The sequence below is a fragment of the Polypterus senegalus genome, chromosome 18 (genome assembly GCF_016835505.1).
Source record: "Polypterus senegalus isolate Bchr_013 chromosome 18, ASM1683550v1, whole genome shotgun sequence".
NCBI lineage: Eukaryota > Metazoa > Chordata > Cladistia > Polypteriformes > Polypteridae > Polypterus > Polypterus senegalus.
The window spans coordinates 66948080-66970849 of record NC_053171.1 but is presented as its reverse complement, the minus strand read 5'-3'; the positions used below and the strand labels follow the sequence as shown (position 1 = coordinate 66970849).

Below are 22770 nucleotides of genomic sequence, written 5' to 3'. Positions count from 1 at the left end.
GTGGAGAACTTTGTTTCTTGGCGGTGAAAGAGTTGTCTGCAACTTAACATCAGCAAAACCAAGGAACTGGTTGTTGACATTCATTATACGAAAGAGCCTCTATGTCTGGTTACTATTTAAGCAGTGGATGTAAAGGTGGTCCACTCCTTCAAGTACTTCGGGGTTCTCATCAATGACAGCTTTGACTGGTCTTGTAACACAGGGGAACTGTAGAAGAAAAGGCAGAGCAGGTTAGTTTTCCTTCGGGGACTCCACTACTTTAATGTGGGAAGTGACATCCTTCACATTTTCTATTACTCTGTGATGATCAGTGAGATATCCTATGCTGGGCTGGTAACATCACTTCAGGTGAAGCCCACCAAATCAACAAGCTAATGAAAAAAGGAAGCTCAATTATAGGACACACTCTGGAAACCCTGGAGGTATAGAACGAAAGAATTAAAACAAAACTAAGTGCCATTATGAACAATGATATACATCTTCTCTCCATGACACATTAACACTGAATACTTTCAGGCAATGAATTATTTGGCAGGAGTGTGTTAATGGGGCCTCCTTTATACTAACAGCAATATGCCTGTATAGTCCCTCACTGTGATTGAGGCCGAGAAGTTTTTCTTTCTTTAAAGTTTCTTTCCTTTTTCAGTTATTCTGGTGTGTGTTTTTAATTATTCATTTAATAAGCTTTTGAAAAAAGGACAAATACAGATCTATCTATCCCTCCATCCATCTAAAATAACTATGTTACCTGGGTGCCTTCAAATGATTTTTAGTGAAGTGGCCAGATAGTGCCATTGAATATTAAGGAGTAGCACATTTACAAGTTATAATGGCTATTCATATAACTAGCAACAGCACATGGTGTTGCCAGGGAAAATAATTTTAAGGCAGAACTGTCTAACTTTTATAAATGGTGTTTCTTATACCCTCTCAGAGTGAAATCACAATGAGTCACTTTTTTAAAGCAAATGATTTACTGCACTAAATAGACGTGCATCACAGATCTTTTTTGACTATGTTGTTTATCTTCTCACAGAAATTTATGGAAGAGGCTAAGGGTATGCAGTGTTGTTTGCTCTTCCTCCTGGTGAACAAATGACCAGATTGGTTGTATTTCCCACTCTGGAACATGTGACATAATGTTGTCCTTCTGGAAAAATATGGATTCTCTAGCAACATTCATAGATTGACCTTGGCCGTTATTGATTTACATGGCAAAAGCCAGATGAATAACAACAACAACAGCATTTATTTATATAGAGCATTTTCATACAAATGATGTATCTTGCAGGATGAAGAAAGAGAAAAAAGACAAAATATATAAGAAAATAAATTTAGGCAACACTGATTTACATAGAATAAAAGTAAGGTTTGATGGCCAGGGAGGACAGAAAAACCAAAAAAAATACTTCAGATAGCTGGAGAAAAAAAAAAAAAAGGTGCAAGGGTTCCGAGGCCACGAGACCACCCAGCCCCCTCTAAGCATTCTGCCTAACATAAATGATCGCAATCAGCCCTCATGGTATTCAGGGTTCACATGGAAGAACTTGTTGATGATGGTCATGTGGACTTCTGGCCTTTAATCCATCAATGTAGAGACATCACAGTGCTTTGATCAGGTGGTGGTGGTGCAGATTGCCACCACAGAAAACCAGAAAAAGAACAGAAGAGAAAGTAGGGGTTAGTACGGATTTCGGAGCCACCATGAATGATAATGATAATTAATTGAATATACAGAGCATCAGGATTAAACAAAAATGTAGCTAACTTCTTTTAAGTTTAGCTCTTGGAATTCTAAGCAGACACTCATTTGAGGATCTAAGGTTATGATTTGGCGTGTAAGACATTCTGAAATATAAGATGGAGCAAGATTATTTAAGGCTTTGTATACCAGTATTTCAAAGTTAATTCTAAATGACACAGGTAACCAATGTAGTGACATCAAAACTGCAGAGATGTGCTCAGATTTTCTTTTCTTAGTTAAGATTCCAACAGCTGCATTCTGCACTTGTTGCAATCGATTGATGTCTTTTTTGGGTTGTCCTGAGAGGAGTGCGTTACGGTAATCTAGCTGACTGAAAACAAAAGCGTGAACTAATTTTTCAGCATTTTGCAATGTTTTAAGAGATCTAACTTTAGCTATATTTCTTAAGTGAAAAAATACTGTCCTAGTAATCTGATTAATATATGATTTAAAAGTCAGGTCACAGTCAATAGTTGCCCCTAAATTCTTTACCTCCGTCTTGACTTTTAATCCTAATGCATCAAGTTTATTTCTAATTACCTCATTATATCCATTTTTGCAATTCACTAAAACTTGTTTTCTCCTTATTTAGTTTGAGAAAATTACCACTCATCCATTTAGAAACACAAGTAAGAATAAGGAGTTGAAGCCATTTAAAATCAAAAGTCAAGTCTGTGGTCTTCTTGGAATTCTTCATATGAAGAGACATCTTCACTCCCTGCACTGTCAGTCAGAGCAGTTGCTTCATTTATGTTTGGTAACAGCTTCTTGATACGAGGTTGGGTTCCATTGTATACATTGTTTAAATGGTTCCAGACTTCGAAGGATCATGATGGGTGCCGCAATCTTTAGCTGCACATTGTGAGTCGTAAAGACTAAAGGTTGCAGTGAATTCAGAAACTCCACTAGACAGTACATAGCCTGAGTCGGGTCCATGATTGTATCAATGGATTTGTTGCAGCTCTGGATCCTTTGTTTGCTAGTCTGACTTCTGTATGTTCCGGTGGTTCACTTGTCCTTGAAGTACTAGCTCTAATTATTTCCTTTCCATGGCTGGTTTCTCCTTGTTGTGATGTTTTCTTAGCCCTTGAGATGGACACTTTGCCAATTGCAGTTGTTTTCTTAGGAGGCATCACTTTGCTCAAATACAGGAAAGTGCCTTTTTGTGTTCTGAAATAAATAAAAGTAATTTCACTGGTCAAAATTCTGAGAAAATGCACTTTCTCTAAAACTTGCTGTAGTAAAAAGGACCCCCGACAAGGTATGCCTAAGGTCAAAATTAGGGGCTCAAAAACAGTGTAAGGGATATTTATGCAACATTTTGTTGAGATTAGACGAAGAGTGTGAAATTGTATAAAGATCAAACTCGGACACATTGGCACACTGAGCTTTATGCTGTCTATTAGACAGAAGGATTACGTAATAGTAATTATTCACTGGCCTATTAGATACCAATTTGCCAAATTCCAGTTTGAAGGAATCATCTGCAGTAGCGTACTTCTGATGGATATTTTGCTTAATGATTACAATCTGATAGGGTAATTTATTCTATATATAATTTTCAAATAATTAAGCCTGAATTGTGAATTGCAAAATATTAATGGTCTGGTGTAACTAAAAGGCACTACATACCAAATTTAATTTTCATTTTACTCCACAGTAAACTAATCCCAGTAAAAGCATATCATACATTTTTACAGGGATAACTAGAGTATACTAATATAACCATAATTTAATGTACACATTTATGTTCTCTGTACATCTTTTTAGTCAAGTAGTCACCCATTCACAGATGAACTGGCAAAGGCGTAATTACTTTGTGTGGTAAAAAGGTGTAATATCAGCTTATAGTTAACGTTCAATACAGCTCCATTAGTGCTGCCTGTAGTTTACATAATTTTTCTAAACTTGCAGTTGCACTAACCGACCAGCTGAAGTTATTGAATTGGTCAAATAAGCCTCACCTTATTTACTGTATCTCCTCTGTAGCTGTAGTTAGTGTCGTAAGCTGCCATCATTCAATCAAAATCGGTTCACCAAAATATAATGTCTAAGTATAGTGTATAATGGGCTGGAACCCTGCCCGGGGTTTGTTTCCTGCCTTGTGCCCTGTGTTGGCTGGGATATGGCTCCAGCAGACCCCCCCGTGACCCTGTAGTTGGGATATAGCGGGTTGGATAATAGATGGAAAATATAATGCCCTCACAGAAGTACCATCCAGTGTTTTTCGCAGCAGCACGAGTGTGAAACACAGGGTCCTTAAAGGTTTTTTTTTTTTTTTTTTTGAGGACCAAAAAAAGCATGTCCGTACCATACTAGGACCTGAGAAGAGGACACAAAACAATGACCATATAATTAAAAACAGTAAACTGTTTTTGTTTCGATTCAAGAACATTTCTCACACAAATAAGAAAAAAAGTGGAAAGAATATATATTGTTAATTACACAATAACTCTTATTCAAAACTGAGTGGATTCTTGAAGTGTACCACTGCTAGTGCAAATGTTTAATAGAGCAGTGAGAAATAAAGAATAGGTATTATGATATGAGGATATTATTTGTGAAAGGGCAGTATAAATAACCACTGGGATAAAACACTCAAAAATAATGCACTGATGCAGTTTATTTTACCTTCTCTTAAATGAAAATAAGGTTTCAAACAGTTTATAGTTTCTTTTTGTTTTATGTATGTGTGTGTATGTGTATGATACAGTATATCAATATTTTTCTCGGTGAAAAGATGAATATGACACTGAAGTAAAGAATGTTGGCTTTAATTTTTAGGCAACGTCTTCTGTATAACATAAATAGTAATGGAAATAGCATTTTTTGTGTTTAGCCCCTTAATTACAGTACAGTAAAAGTATTGGGACAAATGACTCTGAAATAAAATAAGGTTTATTAAAGTTACAGAACAATGCCATACGTGAGCCATTTTTGTTCCCAAAAAATCCAACCACATGACGGTTCCAGAAACCAACTTTATTATTTTTTTAATTTGTAGCCACCTCCAAACTGTAAATAACCATGACCAGATGGTAACAGATTGGTACCAAGATGTTCCTGATTTTAAAAGGACTTTTGCTGATACAATAATACATGCCATGTGGAGGCTTTCTTAATCCGTTAGTGTCCTTCTAGGTAGCCTACCATCAATAAAGTTTTCATCTTTTTTCTGTAGATTAGGAAGTTTTTCAATGCATAAAGAACCCACTTAATTTGTAAATAACCTTTCCCAGAATGAAAATATGTTTTGTCAAGCAATGGAGCTACGAGGAACCACACCATCCAGTAGAAGAACATAAAGTGCCATTAAAGAACCATTATTTTTAAAAGTGTACTGTAGTTAATTATTCCAATGCTTTAATGACTACATTTCTATTATTTGTATTCATCAATGCAAACACTTAATGCATACAAGAGCTGCACTTTATTTAAATCAAAATTTTCTTGAGTTACATTATTTACTGTATTTGGGTATTAAAAATGACATAGACTTTGAGTACTTTTGCTAGTATCATATCTAAGTGTGAAATGTTAGTATCGTGACAACTCAATGCATAACAGCTTGCAGTCACTGCAACTGCACGGCTACGTAAGACGGTTACAACTGAAACAATAATACGCATACGCTAAATAAGAACTCGCGAGTGTGTCGATAAAGTTGATGGCGTTTGAATAGTTACCCCCGCGTCCTTGGATACAGGAAGTGTCGGCTGTCAGTGGGTAAATAAAGGAACACGCGGATTTTCAACTGAATGCAGCCGCGCTTGATTCTGTTTTGAGCGAGTTTGCATTGTGAGGTATGGTACTTTTATTGTATTTTGTTAATGTGCAAAGTAAAGCGTCCACTCCGCATGAAGAGTTGCATGTAACGCCAGTCTGTCCAATGAAGAAAGTCGTTCACGGTTTTACTCGTTTAACTTCGTACACCGAACAGGAGAAAGATGCATTAGTTTATTTGCTATTTTGTGTTTTATTCAAAGTCGGCTTTTGACTTGCGGTGAATGCCTAAAGGGTTGATTACATTTTAAAGAGTTGTGTTTTGTTTCGAGTTTTTAACGGCTTCTAACAAACATTTTTGGAGTATGCATTCGTTTGGAGCAGATGCCAATCCCGACCTCAATGAGCTGAAGGCAGGAACCAACCCCGGATGTCCAACGTTCGTAATGGGCACTGACACACAGAGGGCTAGTTTTATGTCCGATGTCAATTCGACATACACGTATTTGAATGATGGCAGCAAGCACCCAAAGAAAACGCCCAAGATTTAAGAGGCCAATGTGCAAGCTCCTCACAGCGACACAGGCAGGAATAAAATCCCGGTCCCCCCTCCGGTTTTATCATAAGAATAATAATTTTCGTGGTGTATGCATGCTCCACTTTTTTTTTTATAGCAAGACGAATTCATGAAGCGACTTGTTTATCAGAAACAAACAAACAAAAAAAAAATTATGCATCATACAGATTCTACAAGTGGTCAAAGTCAAACTGGGTTTTCAAATGCTAATTTAATCTGTTGGCAGAGGAGGTGCTTCAACAAGATCTACTATATGTAGTTTAGTATAACACTTTTATTGGTAGTGTCACAGCTTATGTTACAAATTCAGTGGCGCCCAATACAGTCAGACATTTTAAGGGTTTTTTTGTTGTACATTGGGTATGTGCCACTAAATATTTTTTTCAAAAGAACTCGTGGCCAGTCTGTTTATTTTATGATCTAAAGATCATTTTGTGAGGCTGTTGTCTGGATCAAGTTTCATGCATTATATTTTAAGAAACTGTATCTCCATTGCCTTAGATTCTCAAAATGTGCCCCCAGGGTCAAAATTATAATGTAAGTTATTCAGTATTTTTTGTTAATTTTGTTGTCATAAAATGAACTATATAAAGTATTGCAGCATCAGTTATTTTGTATTTGATTTATGAGATGTGCAAGTGTAGCGTAATTTGAGGAAATAAGTGAGGAGGTCAGGTACGGCATTATAATGGTGTGTTAAGTAAATCCACATAGCCCTTGCTGTTTTGTTGTCCTTACTATAAAAAGCATTATATAGTAGGTAACTGGTCAGCAGTTATTCTCTGATGACATGGTTAAGGCACACACTGCTACTCTATCTTTTTGGTTTCGGTCTGAGAAAGTCAAGTGTAACTGTTGTTAATCTCAATCTGGCAAGTGCTCTTTTTTCTACACACACACTGTTAACTTAGCTCCTGTCTTTCTCAGTTCTGTGCACTTTCCTGTGCATTTAAATAGCATGTAATAGAGATCATGCAGTTCCATTTCACTAATAGATGCCTACAGTAGGAGAAGAGGGGGCTATGTCTGTTTACTTAATAGTCCATTATTGTGCCTTTACTACCCTTGTCGTTGATTTCCTCAAATTATTTTGCATATACATATGCTATAAATAGTAGACATAGTCTACTTATTTATCCTCTCTTTAATGCCCTAGCATTTCATACTTATAGCCAATGAATTATTGAATAGAAATTTGTGAACAAACATCGCTGGGGCTCTTTGATACAAATGGCAATAGGCTTTTTTAATGCCAAGTCCAAAGCTTTTTCTTTTCTTGTGATTTTTTGCGTATGTATGAGTGAGGTTGATGTAGTTTGTTTTAATATTTCTATATTTTTTTGAGCTTCTGTAAAAAGCTTTATTTCCCCTTGGGACACTATACTATATATTTAGAGAAGCAAAAAAGAAAAGAAATTTGGAGAATGTTGCGATATGGTTTATTTTTTTTATATATTCATCTAATATGTATCCTAGGTGGAAAGAGAAATATGAGATTAAAGTACAGAATGATGGATTTTAGTTTTGGGCGGTATCTTAAATGTAACAAACAATAATGGACAAAATGGTGCTTGTTGTGTTTAGCCCCTGAATTCCAACTGAGCAGAAGTATTGGGACAAATGCATCTGAAGCAAAGTAAAGTTTGTTAAAGTAAGTATTTGGTCACATGCCTCTTACGCTCCTAAAAATTCTGGCTCTTTAATGGCCCTTTATGGTTCTTGATGGGGTTGCATGGTTCCTCTTAGAACCATTGCTTAACAAAGCACCATTTCATTCCGGGAAGGTGTGTTTTTTTTTGCCTATGAAGTTGTTTTTTTGTCTTCTAAAAAAAGTCCTAATATGTAGAAAAAAAACTAAATCTTTAAGGTATTGTAGGCTATTTAGCATGACATTAACAGATTAACAAAACCAGAACTTAGCCTGTGTTATTATATGCAGCGAGAGTCCTTTTAAAATCAAGAACTCCTTGGTATTTCACAAATCTCTTACAATCTGTTTGTGGTTATTCACTTTATGGAGCCTGTTGCAGATCTAAATCAAGTTTGTTTCTGGAACCTTAATGTGGATGGGTCTTTTGGGAACCAAAACTGTTTATTCCATTGCATCACTCTAAAGCACTACTCTGGCACTTTTATTTTTAAGAGTGTACATGCCATTACTGCCGTACGTCTGCAGGTGTTCACATGTCTAGTCTCAAAGTTTCTTTTCAAAAACTGTAGCAACTTCCCGTAAAGTCCATTTCGTTTATGTAGATGTGAACATTCCAGTTTCATTGTGGTGTGGACCAAAACAATCACACCAAGATCCTTTGGAAAAGGTGGTCTCGGTGCAGTTCCAGGTGAATCTTGTAGCAGTTTGCTTGAGGTATGAATTTTATCCAAGACAGGACCAGTCTAACCACCACAAATATTTTACATTTTACGTGAAATTGTATATGTTGTAGTAGTCGTGCTAAATTCCTGCTGTTGATAATTACAAAATTTAATTTCGCTCATAATGGATAGAAAGATAGAACTTTATTTAACCTAAGGGGGAAATTTAGGTTTTTACAGAAGCTCTTTAAGTAAATAAATACATTAATTGGTAGGTACACTAGGTAAGTAAGAAATTAGATAAATAAATAAATACAAACATACAGATATACTTTGGGCTGAACAGACACTGGATAACTATAAAGCAAGAAAATTCAAAAGAAAGAAAACTTCTGACTTGGCTGTCACAGTTACAGTGAGGCATTTATACAGATGTATTGCTGTTGGTATTAAGGATCCCCAGTAGCGTTTCTTGACACATTTCTATTAACTGAAAGTATTCTTTGTTAGAGTGTCAGAGAGAGGATGTGCAGTATTGTTTATAATGACACTCAATTTCATTTTAATTCCCTCCTTTGCTACAACCTCCAGGGGGTCCAGAGTGTACCCTATAACTGAGCCTACGCTTTTAATTAGCTTGTTGATTCGGTGGGCCTCTCTTGAAGAGATGTTACCAGCCCAGCATAGCACAGCACAGCACAGCACACTGGCCATCACAGACATGCACATGATGTTAAGGATGTCACTTTCCACATTAAAGGAACACGGTCTCCATTGGGAAAAGAACCTGCTTTCCCTTTTCTTATGTAGTTCCTCTGTGTTCTGAGACCAGTCCAACCTGTTATTAATGTGGACCCCCAAGTACTTGTATCAGTGGACCACCTCTAATTCCACTCCTTGAACAGTGACTGGATATAGAGGCTCTTTGGTCCAGAGGAAGTCAATAACCAGTTCCTTGGTTTTGCTGATGTTAAATGACTGAAACTTTTTTCTCCACCAAGAAACAAAGTTCTTCACCTGACTCCTTTCTCATTCCCATTATCAATTCACCCCATAAGGGCAGAATCATCTGAGAATTTCTCAGGTTACTTGACTGGATGTTATATTTACAGGTTGAGGTGTACAGAGCGAAATGAAAAGGAGACAGGACTGTTCTTTAATGTGCTCCAGTGTTCTTCACATCCATATCAGAAACACAATCTTGGAGTCTCACAAACTGCGGTCAGCCTGAGAAATAGTCTATTATCAGGACACCACAGGCTAATCCACCAGCATATTTTTGAGTTTACCCCTTAAAAGGGTTGGCTGAATGGTTTTGCAGGAGCTGGAGAAATCAAAAAAACATCTTCCTCACAGTGCTGTAAGCTTTGTCCAGGTGAGAATAAGCCTTATGGAGGAGAACGAGAATTGCATTCTCCACTCCAGTCTTTATCTGAAAGACAAATGGCAGTTGCTCCAGGTGGTCTATCACAAGAGGAATTGTATTGTCCAGGACCAGCCTCTTGATGGTCTTCAAGATGTGATATGTAAGTGCCACTGGTCTGTAGTCATTGGGTGACGAGGTGCCTGCCTCCTTTGGAACAGGAACACTGCAGGATTTTTTTCCACAGCAGCAACACTTTCTGAAGCCTTAGGGACAGATTGAGCAGGTGGCAGAGGACATCACAAAGTTGGTCAGCATAAGCATTAAGAACTTGAGGACTGATTCCTTGTGATCCTGCACAGTGAAACATATCCACATTTTGGGTGTCTGGATGCAGACAGTGTTGAGCCCTCTAAGACTTACAAGTCTTTCTTATATGTTAAACGAGTTTAGCTTCAGATTCATTCTGCAAGTACATGTAATATTTTGTGAAATGTTAATTCCATGTCCGTCTTTCCATTTTCTGATTGACTTGTCGGTACCTATCCTGGTAGCTCTGGGCACAAGGGAATAAGCAACCTGAGATAGTATGTTACTCCAGCATGGGAACACACAACACTTAAAAGCAGTTTACCATCTGCCCACCAAAGTGTGAAGATGGGACAGATAATGATAGATTTGTTACCCTTGTTGATGTCCCCCAGGATATTAGAGGGTCCTGAGGTTTGGACTCACAGGAATACTACAGAGGACACACAGTCTGGCCCTCATTAGTCACACATTGGGAAGCATACAGAGAAACCTTGTGCAGCTATGGGAGTTTTGAAGGGTACCATCAATTCTTAGAGTTGCTGGCCCATCAACATAAATATTTTAATACATAATCACGTGTATCTATTTGGAGTCATAAGATGTTTACTGAAAGGTCCTAGCAATGTGTTTGTTTTTTTGCCGGTTTCATCCTAGCATGTTGCTTTCTGTAATCCCATGAAACTGCTTAGTGTTTCTTTAATACTCTTTATTTTCCCAGGACTTCTGGTCTTTAACTGTGTGTGGCTAAGGGTAATTTGTATGGCCTTTCATTTATGTCTGTATCTTCTTATGTCTGCTTGATTTCATGTTAACCCCATTCTGATGTTTTACTTAGAGCCAAATGGATATTTGCAAAGGAAGTTTGGATGAAATTTCAAGGCCGGCTTCAGGTTCTCGCTCTCGAACAGGTAGTCGCATATCAAGCTCCCGACAAATAGACAGACAGAGGACAGGTTCTGCCTGTTCTAGGTCATTGGAAGTCCTGTCACCTGAAAAAATGGAGTCTGAGGTAAAGCCATTTTAAATTAATACTAAAAAACAGTAGCATGTGCATCTTAAATGGACTGGTTGGAGTTGCCAAACTTTTGATGCTGTGCCCAGGATATCAGGATATTCTAAATGTGCTCCCGCCCGGGAGTGTGTATTTCTTTTTTAGTATGTACTGTATTGGCTTTATTTTAGATTACGATTGTATCTTTGTTTTCCCTTTTTTTAGAAAAAAGTATGTTTTTGAGTGCCCTAAAATGATTTTTTTTAATTCAGCTTATTAATTTCAGAAACAGTTTTCGGTCTGTTTTTTGTGTTCGACTGTGAATAGAAGAAAACATTTTTGTTTTTTTTATCATACAGTTCAGTCCATGAAAATTTGGTTTATCTATGTAGGTCAGCATAAATGACCCTGAATCTCGCCACCACCCATCATTCTTTGGTTGATGATCCAACAAGATGACTTCCAGACTGGTCACCAAGAGATGGATGCTTTTCGGCATGTTTCATGCAAAGGGTTGTGTTTGTTAGTATGTGATTCTAGGGAGTCTGTGTTTAAGTTTCTCTGCATCTTGTACTCCTGGTAACATTTCTAAAAACACGTGACTCTTAACAACAGATTCAATGAATGAATTGATAAACTATGGCCAGTCGACAACAGGTGAGATTATTGACTTTCTCTTTAAAAATGTTCAAGTCACAGGCCTGGAAACTTCGGTCAACTCTCAGTCTACCTGCTCCTGGGTTTTCTATAGACAAGTCTTTGATGGCCATCCAATTTAATGAGAGGGGTACTGTAAGAAGGATTGATAGGATTAGAAATGAGTACATTAGAGGGTCGGCTCAGGTTAGACCACTGTTACCTCGGTCCTGGGGGCACACTGTGGCTGCAGGTTTTATTCCAATCAGATTCCTAATCGGTGACAACACCCATGATAACACTGATCTAATTTAATTAGCTGGTATTATCTTTTTTTTTTTATTCTACATTCAAAAAAGCACAGCAGCGTAATTTTTACATTTATAAGACATTTAAAAATATGTCTGCTTTTGCTATATAGATTTAAATGCTTTACTCTCTTTTGTTGATTTCATTATATTTTGCCCTTTCTCTGTGCAGGTTTTTCCCATCTTTGTATCTTATTAATGACAATTAAAAATGAGCAGAGCAGACACGCTGGCAAGCAACACTGAATAATCAAAGGCTGCAACTACTTTAGAGTCAGACCCACTAATTAGTAAATAATGAATTAATTAAATAATTAGAACACCTAGAAAAGTAGAATGAAAATCGAGATGAAAATGTTAAAGAGAAAAAAATACATTATTCCAATATAACTGCTGTGAAAAGCATGCCCCCGGACACAGACAGACAGATACCAGAATGTCCAAAATGCACGCGTTTATTAATTTCACAGCACCACAATGCCAACGGTCTCAGTCTCTTTCTTTCTCTTCCTCTCAATGACCTCCACACCCTCCTCACAAGCTTTGTCTCCTTCCTTCCAACTCCGGCTCATCTTTTGGAGGGAGGCGACCCCTTTTATAATGACCCGGATGGGCTCCAGGTGCTCTGTCTGACGACACTTACTGGTGTGGTGGAATTGTCCGGAGAGCTCCTGGAAGCACTCTGGGTGCCCCTGGAATTTCTTCTGGCAGCACTTCCTGGTGTGGCGGAAGTGCTGCCATCCAGGGTTCCAACAACGTCCGGGCTCCCCCTGGCGGTGACTCTGTCTTCGCACAGGGTTGAGCTTTGCAGCTCCGTGACCCCCATGCAATCTAGAGAGGCCGCCCTCCTGCGCTCCAGGGAAAATATTGTCCCATTTCCAGTCCCCTGCTTGTTATTATATATTTATATTTCTATTTTTGTTTGTTTTTTTTTTTGTTTTTTTTTTTTTACCAAACTTAGTTTTCTAATTTCTATATTGTTCCCAAAACACAGAACTTGGGAAATAACACATCACTTAATTAGCTCAGGAGTCCAATTAAAAACAGAAGCTGGTTGGAGCAAAAACCTGCAGCCACATTGTGCCCCAGGGCTGAGGTTGGGAAACACTGGTGAAGGTGAAGCCGAGGTCAAATGAACCAGGATGCTCCACATCAGGAGTAACCATTGTTGAACAACGTGTCGTAGTGAGATTTCTTTGGGCAGAGGGACTGAAACCTTATGTGATTCACTGAATGTTGTTGGCTCAGTATGGAAATGAAAACAACATCATTGATGTTATGTTTGAGTGGGTAGAAATGTTTAAAGTGGGAAGAACAAGTATCACCGATAAAGCTCAATCTGGTTGACCATCAACATTAGACAAACCAGCCCATATGGACATGGCGAATGTCTCTTCATCAAAGAAGAATGACGAATTACTTTGCTATTTCTGCATATTTATATATCGGCTATGATTTTGCACATGCCATAGTGCAGGATGACTTCTGGAGCAGTAAAGTTGATGCAAAATGGGAACCCAGAAAGCTTACTGATCTAAACAAGCCAACATCTAGCAGTGAATTTCAGCAGCTTTCACTCCCTCTTCCCGATGAAATCTCGCTAAGGTGCATTTTTCAGCAATGTTGCAATCTCGCAGCGGAGTGTTAGTGTTAATTCGACCTTGGCTTCAGCTAGACTTATGGCAGAGTGTTGTGCTGTACATGTTTGAAATACCCAAAAGCCATCACAAATGTGTTGTATTACATCAGTTTCTGTTTTTTGTGGTTACCATGTAATTTTCACATTGCCTTTACTTTTTAATTTGCCCTCGTATTTCATGAATAGGTCTTTAGATGGACAAAATCTATTGTATTGCTATTTGTGCTATGTGTATTCTTTCCAAAGTACAGCATGAATAATTTAGGGTATTTACTAATTTAGCTTTTTTTTTCCTAAAGTAACTAAATTGTAGTTTTTGGGGTTTTTTTTAGAAACTTTTTTTTAGATTGTACTTTTTAACTTTTACTTGATTAGTTTCCATATCAGTTACTTTTACTTAAGTAAATTTTTGTCTAAGTAACTATACTTCTACTTGAACAGGGTCCCTTTCTACATCGCTGGTCAGTAAAGAATATGTGGATTTGTTTTGGTAATGATTACTGTTATTCTGTTATTTGTTTCATTGTCACGTGAAAATGAGGTGACTATTTTTATTTCTTGGAATTACTGTCAGTGCCATACATTTTTGGACAGTGACACAATTTGCATATTTTTCCCTCTGTATGCCACCACAATGGATTTGAAATGAATAAATAATTACATGATTGAAGTGAAGGCTTTCAGTATTAATTCCTAGGGTTTAACAGAAATATCTTAAGACCCTTTTAGGAATGACAGACATTTTTGTACATGATCCCCCATTTTCAGGTGCTCAAAGTATTTGGACAGCTGATTGACAGACTGTTCCATAGCCAGGTGTGAGCAGGTCCCTCATTATTGCATTTACACAGTTGATTCCAAGTGTGGAATTTGCATTTGGAAGTTGTCTTTGTGAACTCTTAATTTGAGGTCCAAAGAGCTGTCCATCCAAATGAAAACAGTCCATTAGACAAAGAAAGCAATACAAGCCTATTAGGGAGATAATAGAAACAGTAGGAGTAGTCAAATCAGCCACCTGGTACATTTGTAAAGAGAAGGAACACACTAGTGAGCTCAGCAACACTACAAGACCTGGACAACCACGGAAGACAACTGCAGATTTTTGTCTTTGGTGAAGAAGAACCCCTTCACAACACTTAATCAAACTAAGAACACTCTCTGGGGGCAGACCTGTCACTGCCAAAACCTCAAATCAAGAGAAGACTTGAAAGTAAAGGCAGAGGGTGTACCTCAAGGTGCATACCACTGGTAAGCCTCAAGCATGGGAAGAACAGATTAGACTTTGCCAGAAATTATTTAAAAAAAGTCCAGTTTTGGAATAGTTTTCTTTGGACAAATTGGATCGATATATACCAGAATGTTGGATAGAGAACAGTATGGAGACTGTAGCATACTATATCATCTGTGAAACATGATGGAGGCAGTGTTATGCATGACTGCCATTGGAAGTCCGTCACTGGTGTTTATTGATGATATGACTCCTGGAAGAAGTAGCAGGACAAATTCTGAAGTGTACAGGGTTGGACTGTCTGCTCAGATTCAGACAAATGCTGCAAAGCTGGGAGGACGGCACTTCACGGTACAGATGGACAATGAGCCAAAACATATTGTGACAGCAAACCAAGTGCTTTACAGGGCAAAGAAGTGGAATATTCTTCAGTGGCCAAGTCAGTGAACTGACCTCAACTGAAATGGACATGCATTTCATTTGCTGAAGACAAAACTGAAGGCAGAAAGTCCAATGAACAAACAGCACCTGAAGACAGCTGCAGTATAGTCCTGGAAAAGCAACAGAAGGGAGGAAACCCAGCACTTGGAGAAGGCCATGAGTTCCAGTCATTGACTGGAAAGGACGTTCAACCAAGTATTGAATATAATTGTTATATTCACGATTATGTTAGTTTGTACAAATACGTCTGAGAACCTGAAAATAGGGGGACCATATAGAAAAATGTGTTTTCTAAATGGCTCATACAGTATTTTTGTTAAACCCCTTCAATTAAAACTGCTAAGTCTACACTTCATACACATCTTTATTGCTTCATTTCAATTCCATTGTGGTGGCTGACAGAGCCAAAATGATGTAAATTGTATCATTGCCCAAATACCTATGGACCTAACTGTAATAACTTTATTTTATGATGATGTTTTTGTGATGTCATTGTTGAATCATTTTCTTTAGGATTTTCTTGAGATGAGCCTGCATTTTGTGCATTTTTTGTTTTCATCAGCACGGACATGTTTTGGATGCCATAAAAGATTGGTGTTGTGTAAAAAGTCGTTAATTAGCAAAGCAATTGCCAGTGACTGCATAGTGCTAGAGCAAATCTTGAAGAAAACAAAGAATTGAAAATCTATAGCATGTTTTCACACTTAACTAAAAATTCTGGATAAAATTTTGGTTTTGGCTAAAGGCTCTTATAATCAATGTTTACCTTTACTGCAAGGGAAAAAAAGAAAAAAATATTTCAAATGCCAGTAAAAACACTAGCAGTTCAGCTGATTCACAGCATAGGTAAGCCCACTTACCCACAGTATAAGCAAAGGTTAAAACTGGAAGATCAAAATACACAGGTGACAAAACCAAAAAAGATTCTCAAGTGAAGTCAAAGGTTGTAGGCATAAGACTTTTATCAGGCAATACTGAATAAAAACAAATTGCTGTATAGCTTCAATCTTGGATGTTTATTAAATGCTCTGTGCTGTCCATTTATTCTGTAATGGTGGTAACATCACGAGCTATGCATTTCCAGTCCATCTGCAGCTAAGACATCACATTTTTAAATCCAGTGTTTCTGTAAATCATACCTTATCTGGCATTAAGGTTGCGTGGTATACTGAAAAAAAAAACATTTTTAAAATGGTATGATACTGGCATTTTGTTAATATTGATACCAGAAATAAATGGTTTATTAGTTTGATTGCAAACACCCCAACTGCTCTTCAATGAAAGGTGATTGAGGACAGGGCCTGTATCAGTTGTGTCCTCAGACAGAAGGCCAAGCATAACCTACCAGTAGAGATGCAGGTAAAAGCATCCCTTGAATTGTTTGGATGGTGGGGGGTGCACAATAAAAGAGTGCCAAGTCCCCAGCCCTGTAAGTGTTGGTATCAGTAGGCAGCTATTGAGCTCCCTGCAGGCTTACCTCACCCTTGGGTTAGAAATGGGTCAGCAGTCTGTCAGGGATACATGGGCCCATAAGGTGGAGTTCTTGGTGTACAACCCCCAGGGTTGGAGATATTACAAAAGAGCCTGGAAGTGGTCCAGTCAAGTCGAGTTGGGTAGCATGCACTGGTACAGTGCGTTGCTGCACCCACTACACGGCGAAACAACTCGGGATCCCTGTCTGCAACCCCCCAGGCAGACACGAGGTCCAGTCCCACCCTCCAGACATTACCCTCTATCTGCCGCAGCCAGGTGTTATGTAGGCGGCCCCTTGGTCAGGTCCAGCCACTCTGGTAACCCCAACAATGAGGATATTACGAGCCAGATCACCCTCAGGGAAACGCGCCACATGGCCTTAGAGCTGTAACCGATGCGCCCTTACAATGCAGGTAATGTGCCTCATTTGGGACTCCATGAGCAACCGCTCATTTGACACAAAGTCAAACCAATGGTACCCAAGGATTTTTCGAAGTGATACAGTACCAAAGGAGTTGAGTCTTTGTCTCAGGTCACTGGATAAAGTCCATATCTTGCAACCATATAGCAAGACAGGAAGCACCAGGACTCTAAACATTTGGACCTTCGTCCTTTTGCATAGATATTGGGAGCGCCACACACTCCTTTCCAGTGACCTCATGACCCCCCCATACTCTCCTAATCCGTCTACTGACTTCACAGGAAGAGTCACCAGAGACATGAATGTCACTTCCAAGGTAAGTAAACCTCTCAACAAGATCAACACTCTCCCTCCGCAAACAGACACACTGCTAATGGCTGTGCCCAAGAGGTCATTAAGGGCCTGGATCTTGGTTTTTATCCAGGACAATCGCAAGCCCAGACACTCGGACTCCTCACTCAGTCTCTCCAGTGCCCCGATCAGAGTCTCCATTGACTTCGCGAAGATCACATCATCGTCAGCAAAGTCAAGATCCATGAATCTTCGCATTTGTCCTCCATGAGAACCCTCAATGTCAGGAAGTGGTCGATGGTAGACTTCTTAGGCGTAAAGCTAGACTGTTCTGGTCGCGGGAAGGTGAGCAAGTGATCACGGATCCTATTGAGGACAACCCTAGCAAGGACTTACCAGGCACCGAGAGCAGTGTTATCCCCCTGTAGTTGCTGCAATCCAGGCGATCACCCTTCCCTTTCCAAATAGGGATGACGTCCTGTTTTCCAGTCAGCTGGGATGATGCCAATCTTCCAAAAGGAAGCAAAAATTGCTTGCAGTGCCAGGAGGACAGCCTTACCACCAGCCTGGAGAAGTTCACCCCGGATGCCACAGATCCCTGCAACCTTCCACCTGGTTCACCATCTGTGTAATCTCAGTGAGATTGGGTGGTTCACAGCTAATTGGAGGACCAGCCTCAAGAACTGTGGACCCAGAGATATCCAACGTCCTAGCCAGAGGATCAGCTTTGAACAACTGCTCAAAGTAGCTAGCCCAGCGGGTCACAACTGCAGCGTCATCCGTAAGGACCGTTCCATCAGCAGCCCTGACTGCGACTCTCCGAGGAACAGATTCAGATGTGCGTAATCTTCGATTCCTCTGTAAGCAGGACGTGGGTCGCTAGACCACAGATGGTGTGTCACTTGCTCACAGATTTCACTAACAAATGCCTCTTTATCTGCTCTTAGAGCCCTCGCAGCCGTCCTTCTCAGTTCCTGGTACAGACCAGAGTTGCCATTGAGCCGTGCACTGCGACCCCTCACGATGATATCTAGGGTGCCCTGTGAGATGAAACAACTCCTTCTGGGAAAACCCGGTAACACCAACACAACCCTCAGCAACCTTCAGGGTCTTGTCACAGAAGGTCTCCCACATCATATTAGGATCGGCAGTCATACCCAAATCTGAAAGTTCCTCACACAAACTGCATGCAACTCATTAGAAACAGCCTGGTCTTTTCATCGTACTGTAGGTGGTAACCTACTGGACCTAAGCTGGATCCTAAGAGTAGCAACAACAAGTCTGTGGTCAGAATTCACAAATTGGGCGCTTCTGTAGACTCTGCAGTTTTAGAACATTAGAACACTCTAGACGAGAACAGGCCATTCAGCCCAACAAAGCTCGCCAGTCCTATCCACTTATTTCTTTCAAGAAAACATCAAGTCGAGTTTTGAAAGTCCCTAACGTCTTACTGTCTACCACACTACTTGTTAGCTTATTCCAAGTGTCTATCGTTCTTTGTGTAAAGAAAAACTTCCTAATGTTTATGCGAAATTTACCCTTAGGTTTCCAACTGTGTCCCCATGTTCTTGATGAACTCATTTTAAAATAAGTCTCGATCCACTGTACTAATTCCCTTCATAATTTTAAACACTTTAATCATGTCACCTCTTAATCTTCTTTTACTTAAACTGTAAAGGCTCAGCTCTTTTAATCTTTCCTCATAATTCAATCCCTGTTGCCCTGGAATCAGCCTAGTTGCTCATCTCTGGACCTTTTCTACCGCTGCTATGTCCTTTTTGTAGCCTGGAGACCAAAACTGCACACTGTACCCAAGATGAGGCCTCACTAGTGCATTATAAAGTTTGAGCATAACCTCCTTTGACTTGTACTCCAAACACGGTATAACGATGATATAACGGATTTCAAATTATCTGCTAATCCACCTTTCTTGGTATCATCTGCAAACTTAACCAGCTTGTTACTTATATTCCTATCTAAATCATTTATATATATATATATATATATATATATATATATATATATATATATATATATATATATATATATATATATATATATTAAAAATAGCAGCGGCCCTAGCATTGACCCCTGTGGAACACCATTCTTAACATCGGCTAATTCTGATGAGGTTCCTCGCACCATCACCCTCTGCTTCCTGTTTCTGAGCCAATTCTGCAACCATCTAAAAACATCAACCTGAACTCCCACTTCTTTTAATTTGATGCCCAACCGCTCATGTGACACCTTATCAAATATTTTCTGAAAGTCCAGATAAATAATATCATAGGCTCTACTTTGATCGTATCCTTTTGTTGCCTCCTTATAGAATTCCAGCATGTTAGTAAAACGCGACCTCCCTCTTCTGAACCCATGCTGACTGTTCAGAATAACTCCTGTCCTTGCCATGTGTTGCTTAATCTTATCCTTAATAATTCCTTCCATGTTAAGCTTATTGGCCTATAGTTTTTTGGATCTGCCCTGTCACCCTTTTTATATAATGGGATGATATTTGCCATTTTCCAGTCCAGAATCTCTCCAGTGTTTTATATATGTACTCACTAGCCTCCTTAAGAACACGAGGATAAATATTATGTGGTCCTGGGGCCTCATGTATAAAAGTTGCGTACGCACAGAAATGTTGCGCAAGAACTTTTCCACATTCAAATCATGATGTATAAAACCTACACATGGCGTAAAGCCACGCACTTTTCCATGGTACCTCATACCTTGTCGTACGCAATTTCTCCGCTCGGTTTTGCAGACTGGCGCGTCAAAGCTGTGCTACTGTTCCTGTGTGGTTACTCATTATTTTCCTGACGCGGCTTTATAAATACACTGAAACTAACCGCATATTGTTTATTAGTGTAACGCGTCTGATTGTAATTAACTTGTAACAATATAATGGTCCAGGGACCAGCCATAGTATTCCAAATACCATAACTGCTTTAGCGTTGTTACTCTCACTTCTCCTTCTTCTTCTTCTTTCAGCTCCTCCCGTTAGGAGTTGCTACAGCGGATCAACTTTTTCCATATTACTCTCACTGCACCACTCAGAGTATTTATATCACTGTATCTGAGTGTGAATCACAGCAGCAGCTGATCGGAAAGAGAATTATCGGTATACAGTTTCACGTACACGCTGTCTCAGCCACTGCAAAACGTTTTAAAGCCTTTCCTGTACAGACTTCGCGGTTCAGAAACAGTTTCATCCCAAGAACTTTAAATGCACTCAGTCAATTGCACCTTATTGAACTGTTTGTACTTATAAGTACAATTACCCCACTGTAAACTTGCACTATAGTTATAATATCGCACAACCTGAGCCACTTTATTAAGCGCGTATTTACATATAATGACGATATCATTTTTAAGGTGAAATGCAGCAAAATATGTTTATTAAATTTTACAGATAAAACTTTAACTTCATTTAAATAATCTATATTCTTCACTGGGAGTGTCGTTAAGGATAGAATAATTAAACATGTACTGCGAAGATATTTCAATGTTCCTTAAACGTTTTGAAGAATCGGCGCTAAGCTTACAGATGGTTAACCTCTATTACAGAGCTGATTGTGTGGCGATCGGTTACTTGGGGAAAGAAAACCACTGACTGCAGTGACGGCTACACCAATATATATTGAATATAAAACAGAAAGAGAAAATAAGAACACAGCTAAAAACGCAGCGACAAATTTCGGCAAAAGTTAAATGCTTGTGTCATGAGCACGAGGCGGCTATGCAGTGTCTGCAACGGACATGGCCATCCACCGTGCATAAGCTACCTTATTGACATTGGCGGGCGAAGGAGCCACCGATTCTTCCTCTGCCCAGTGCCACCACAAGCCTAGAGCCGCCCCTGAGTACTGCTGCAATAAATTATTTCATTGAAGTGAAACACATGTTTAATAACGTGCTTTAACTCCTATCATCATGAAAATGATATCACGTATACATCTCAGTATTTTAGTTATTCAGAGAGCTATAATATCATGAATGTAATGGATTCTGTATCCAGTTGGAAGAAGAGAGCCGGTTTAAGAAGCAAGTAGTGATTCACACACATAGGCACATAGAAGATCAAATACAAAACAAAGCATTTAACGTGCTGCTTTAATTACGATGTGATTTGAGAAACTGGTTAATTAAACAATTTTAAGATGAAGTTTATGATGTTTTACTTTAATGGCAAAATAAACTACGTGATTAAAGTGGAAATGTCGAGATTGAAGTTGACATTTCGTGCTTTTTCCCCACTGTGTGCCTTTTTTTTCCTCTGTACCCTAATAAGCTTTCATATGACACTCAAGACAGTGGGCTACAACTCGGCTTTTCACGGCGACTTTGATATGTGACTTCTTTTTTATTTCTGGCACTGTGCGATTTTGTGAACGTGAGCTTTCAAGTTTCTCCTACATGCTATGTCACTCGATCAACTTCCTTTTATTGATTATACCACGATTTATTTGAACAAATAGTATGTTTTTCCTTTGCCTCCACTTGGTATTCACTGAAATTCTTATTTTCCCCCGTGCTTTTCCCATTCTCTTTTCCCAGAAGGCTGAGCTTAAGGGCGATTTATATTGATTTGCATATTCAAAGAGGCGTAATTCTGGGAGGAGTTGGGGCGTTACATAAAGTGCGTGCACAAGGGTTACTTTTCACACTGATCGGGATTTATGTAGCAGAAGAACGTGGAAGTTGGAGTACGCACAGATTCCTGCATCTGGATTTTTCTGTGCGTAAGCACATTTCAGCTTTTGTGCTTACGCCATGTTATAGTGTGAGTTCTACGCATGGCGTTAACATGAGGCCCCTGGTGATTTGTTTGATTTCATCTTATTTAATCTGAGCAGCACTTCTCCCTCTAAAATTTCCAAATCCCTCAGTACCTCCTTAGTAGTCGCGTTTACCTCTGGGAGGTTATCCACTTGCTCACTTGTAAACACCTCAGAAAAATGTAAGTTTAGGGCATCTGCTATTTCACTGTCTGTATCTTTTAATTCCCCTTTACTATTCCTGATGCAATTGACCTCCTCCTTAACTGTTCTTTTACCACTAAAATACTGAAAGAATCTCTTAGCCTTCTTTCGCCTTATCTGCTATATTCCTTTCCAACTGTCTTTTAGCCTCCCTGATATCCTTCTTAATGGTTGACCTCATGTTCTAATACACTCTACGATTCATTTTGCAGTCATTAGTCTTATATGCCTTTATAAAGCAGTTTTTTCCTTTGCAACTTCTTTTTTAAATCTTTATTATTCCACCGTGGAGTTTTTTTAGTTTCCAATTAATTCTAAATTTAGGTAT

The 22770-nt window shown here is 39.0% G+C and overlaps 1 protein-coding gene across 3 annotated transcripts in view; it reads left to right on the top strand.

The window, feature by feature from the left end:
* The first annotated feature begins 5450 nt into the window (after positions 1–5450).
* Positions 5451–22770, top strand: part of fsip1 (fibrous sheath interacting protein 1) — a 450012-nt gene continuing 432692 nt past the window's right edge. For 2 of the 3 annotated variants that reach the window (XM_039742012.1, XM_039742010.1), the window contains exons 1-2: positions 5451–5547; positions 10868–11041. In XM_039742012.1, the coding sequence (XP_039597946.1) occupies positions 10874–11041 (168 nt within the window). In that variant the 5' untranslated portion in view covers positions 5451–5547; positions 10868–10873. Of the gene's footprint in view, positions 5548–7628; positions 7696–10867; positions 11042–22770 lie in introns of all 3 variants that reach the window. The other variant, XM_039742011.1, reaches the window with a different exon arrangement.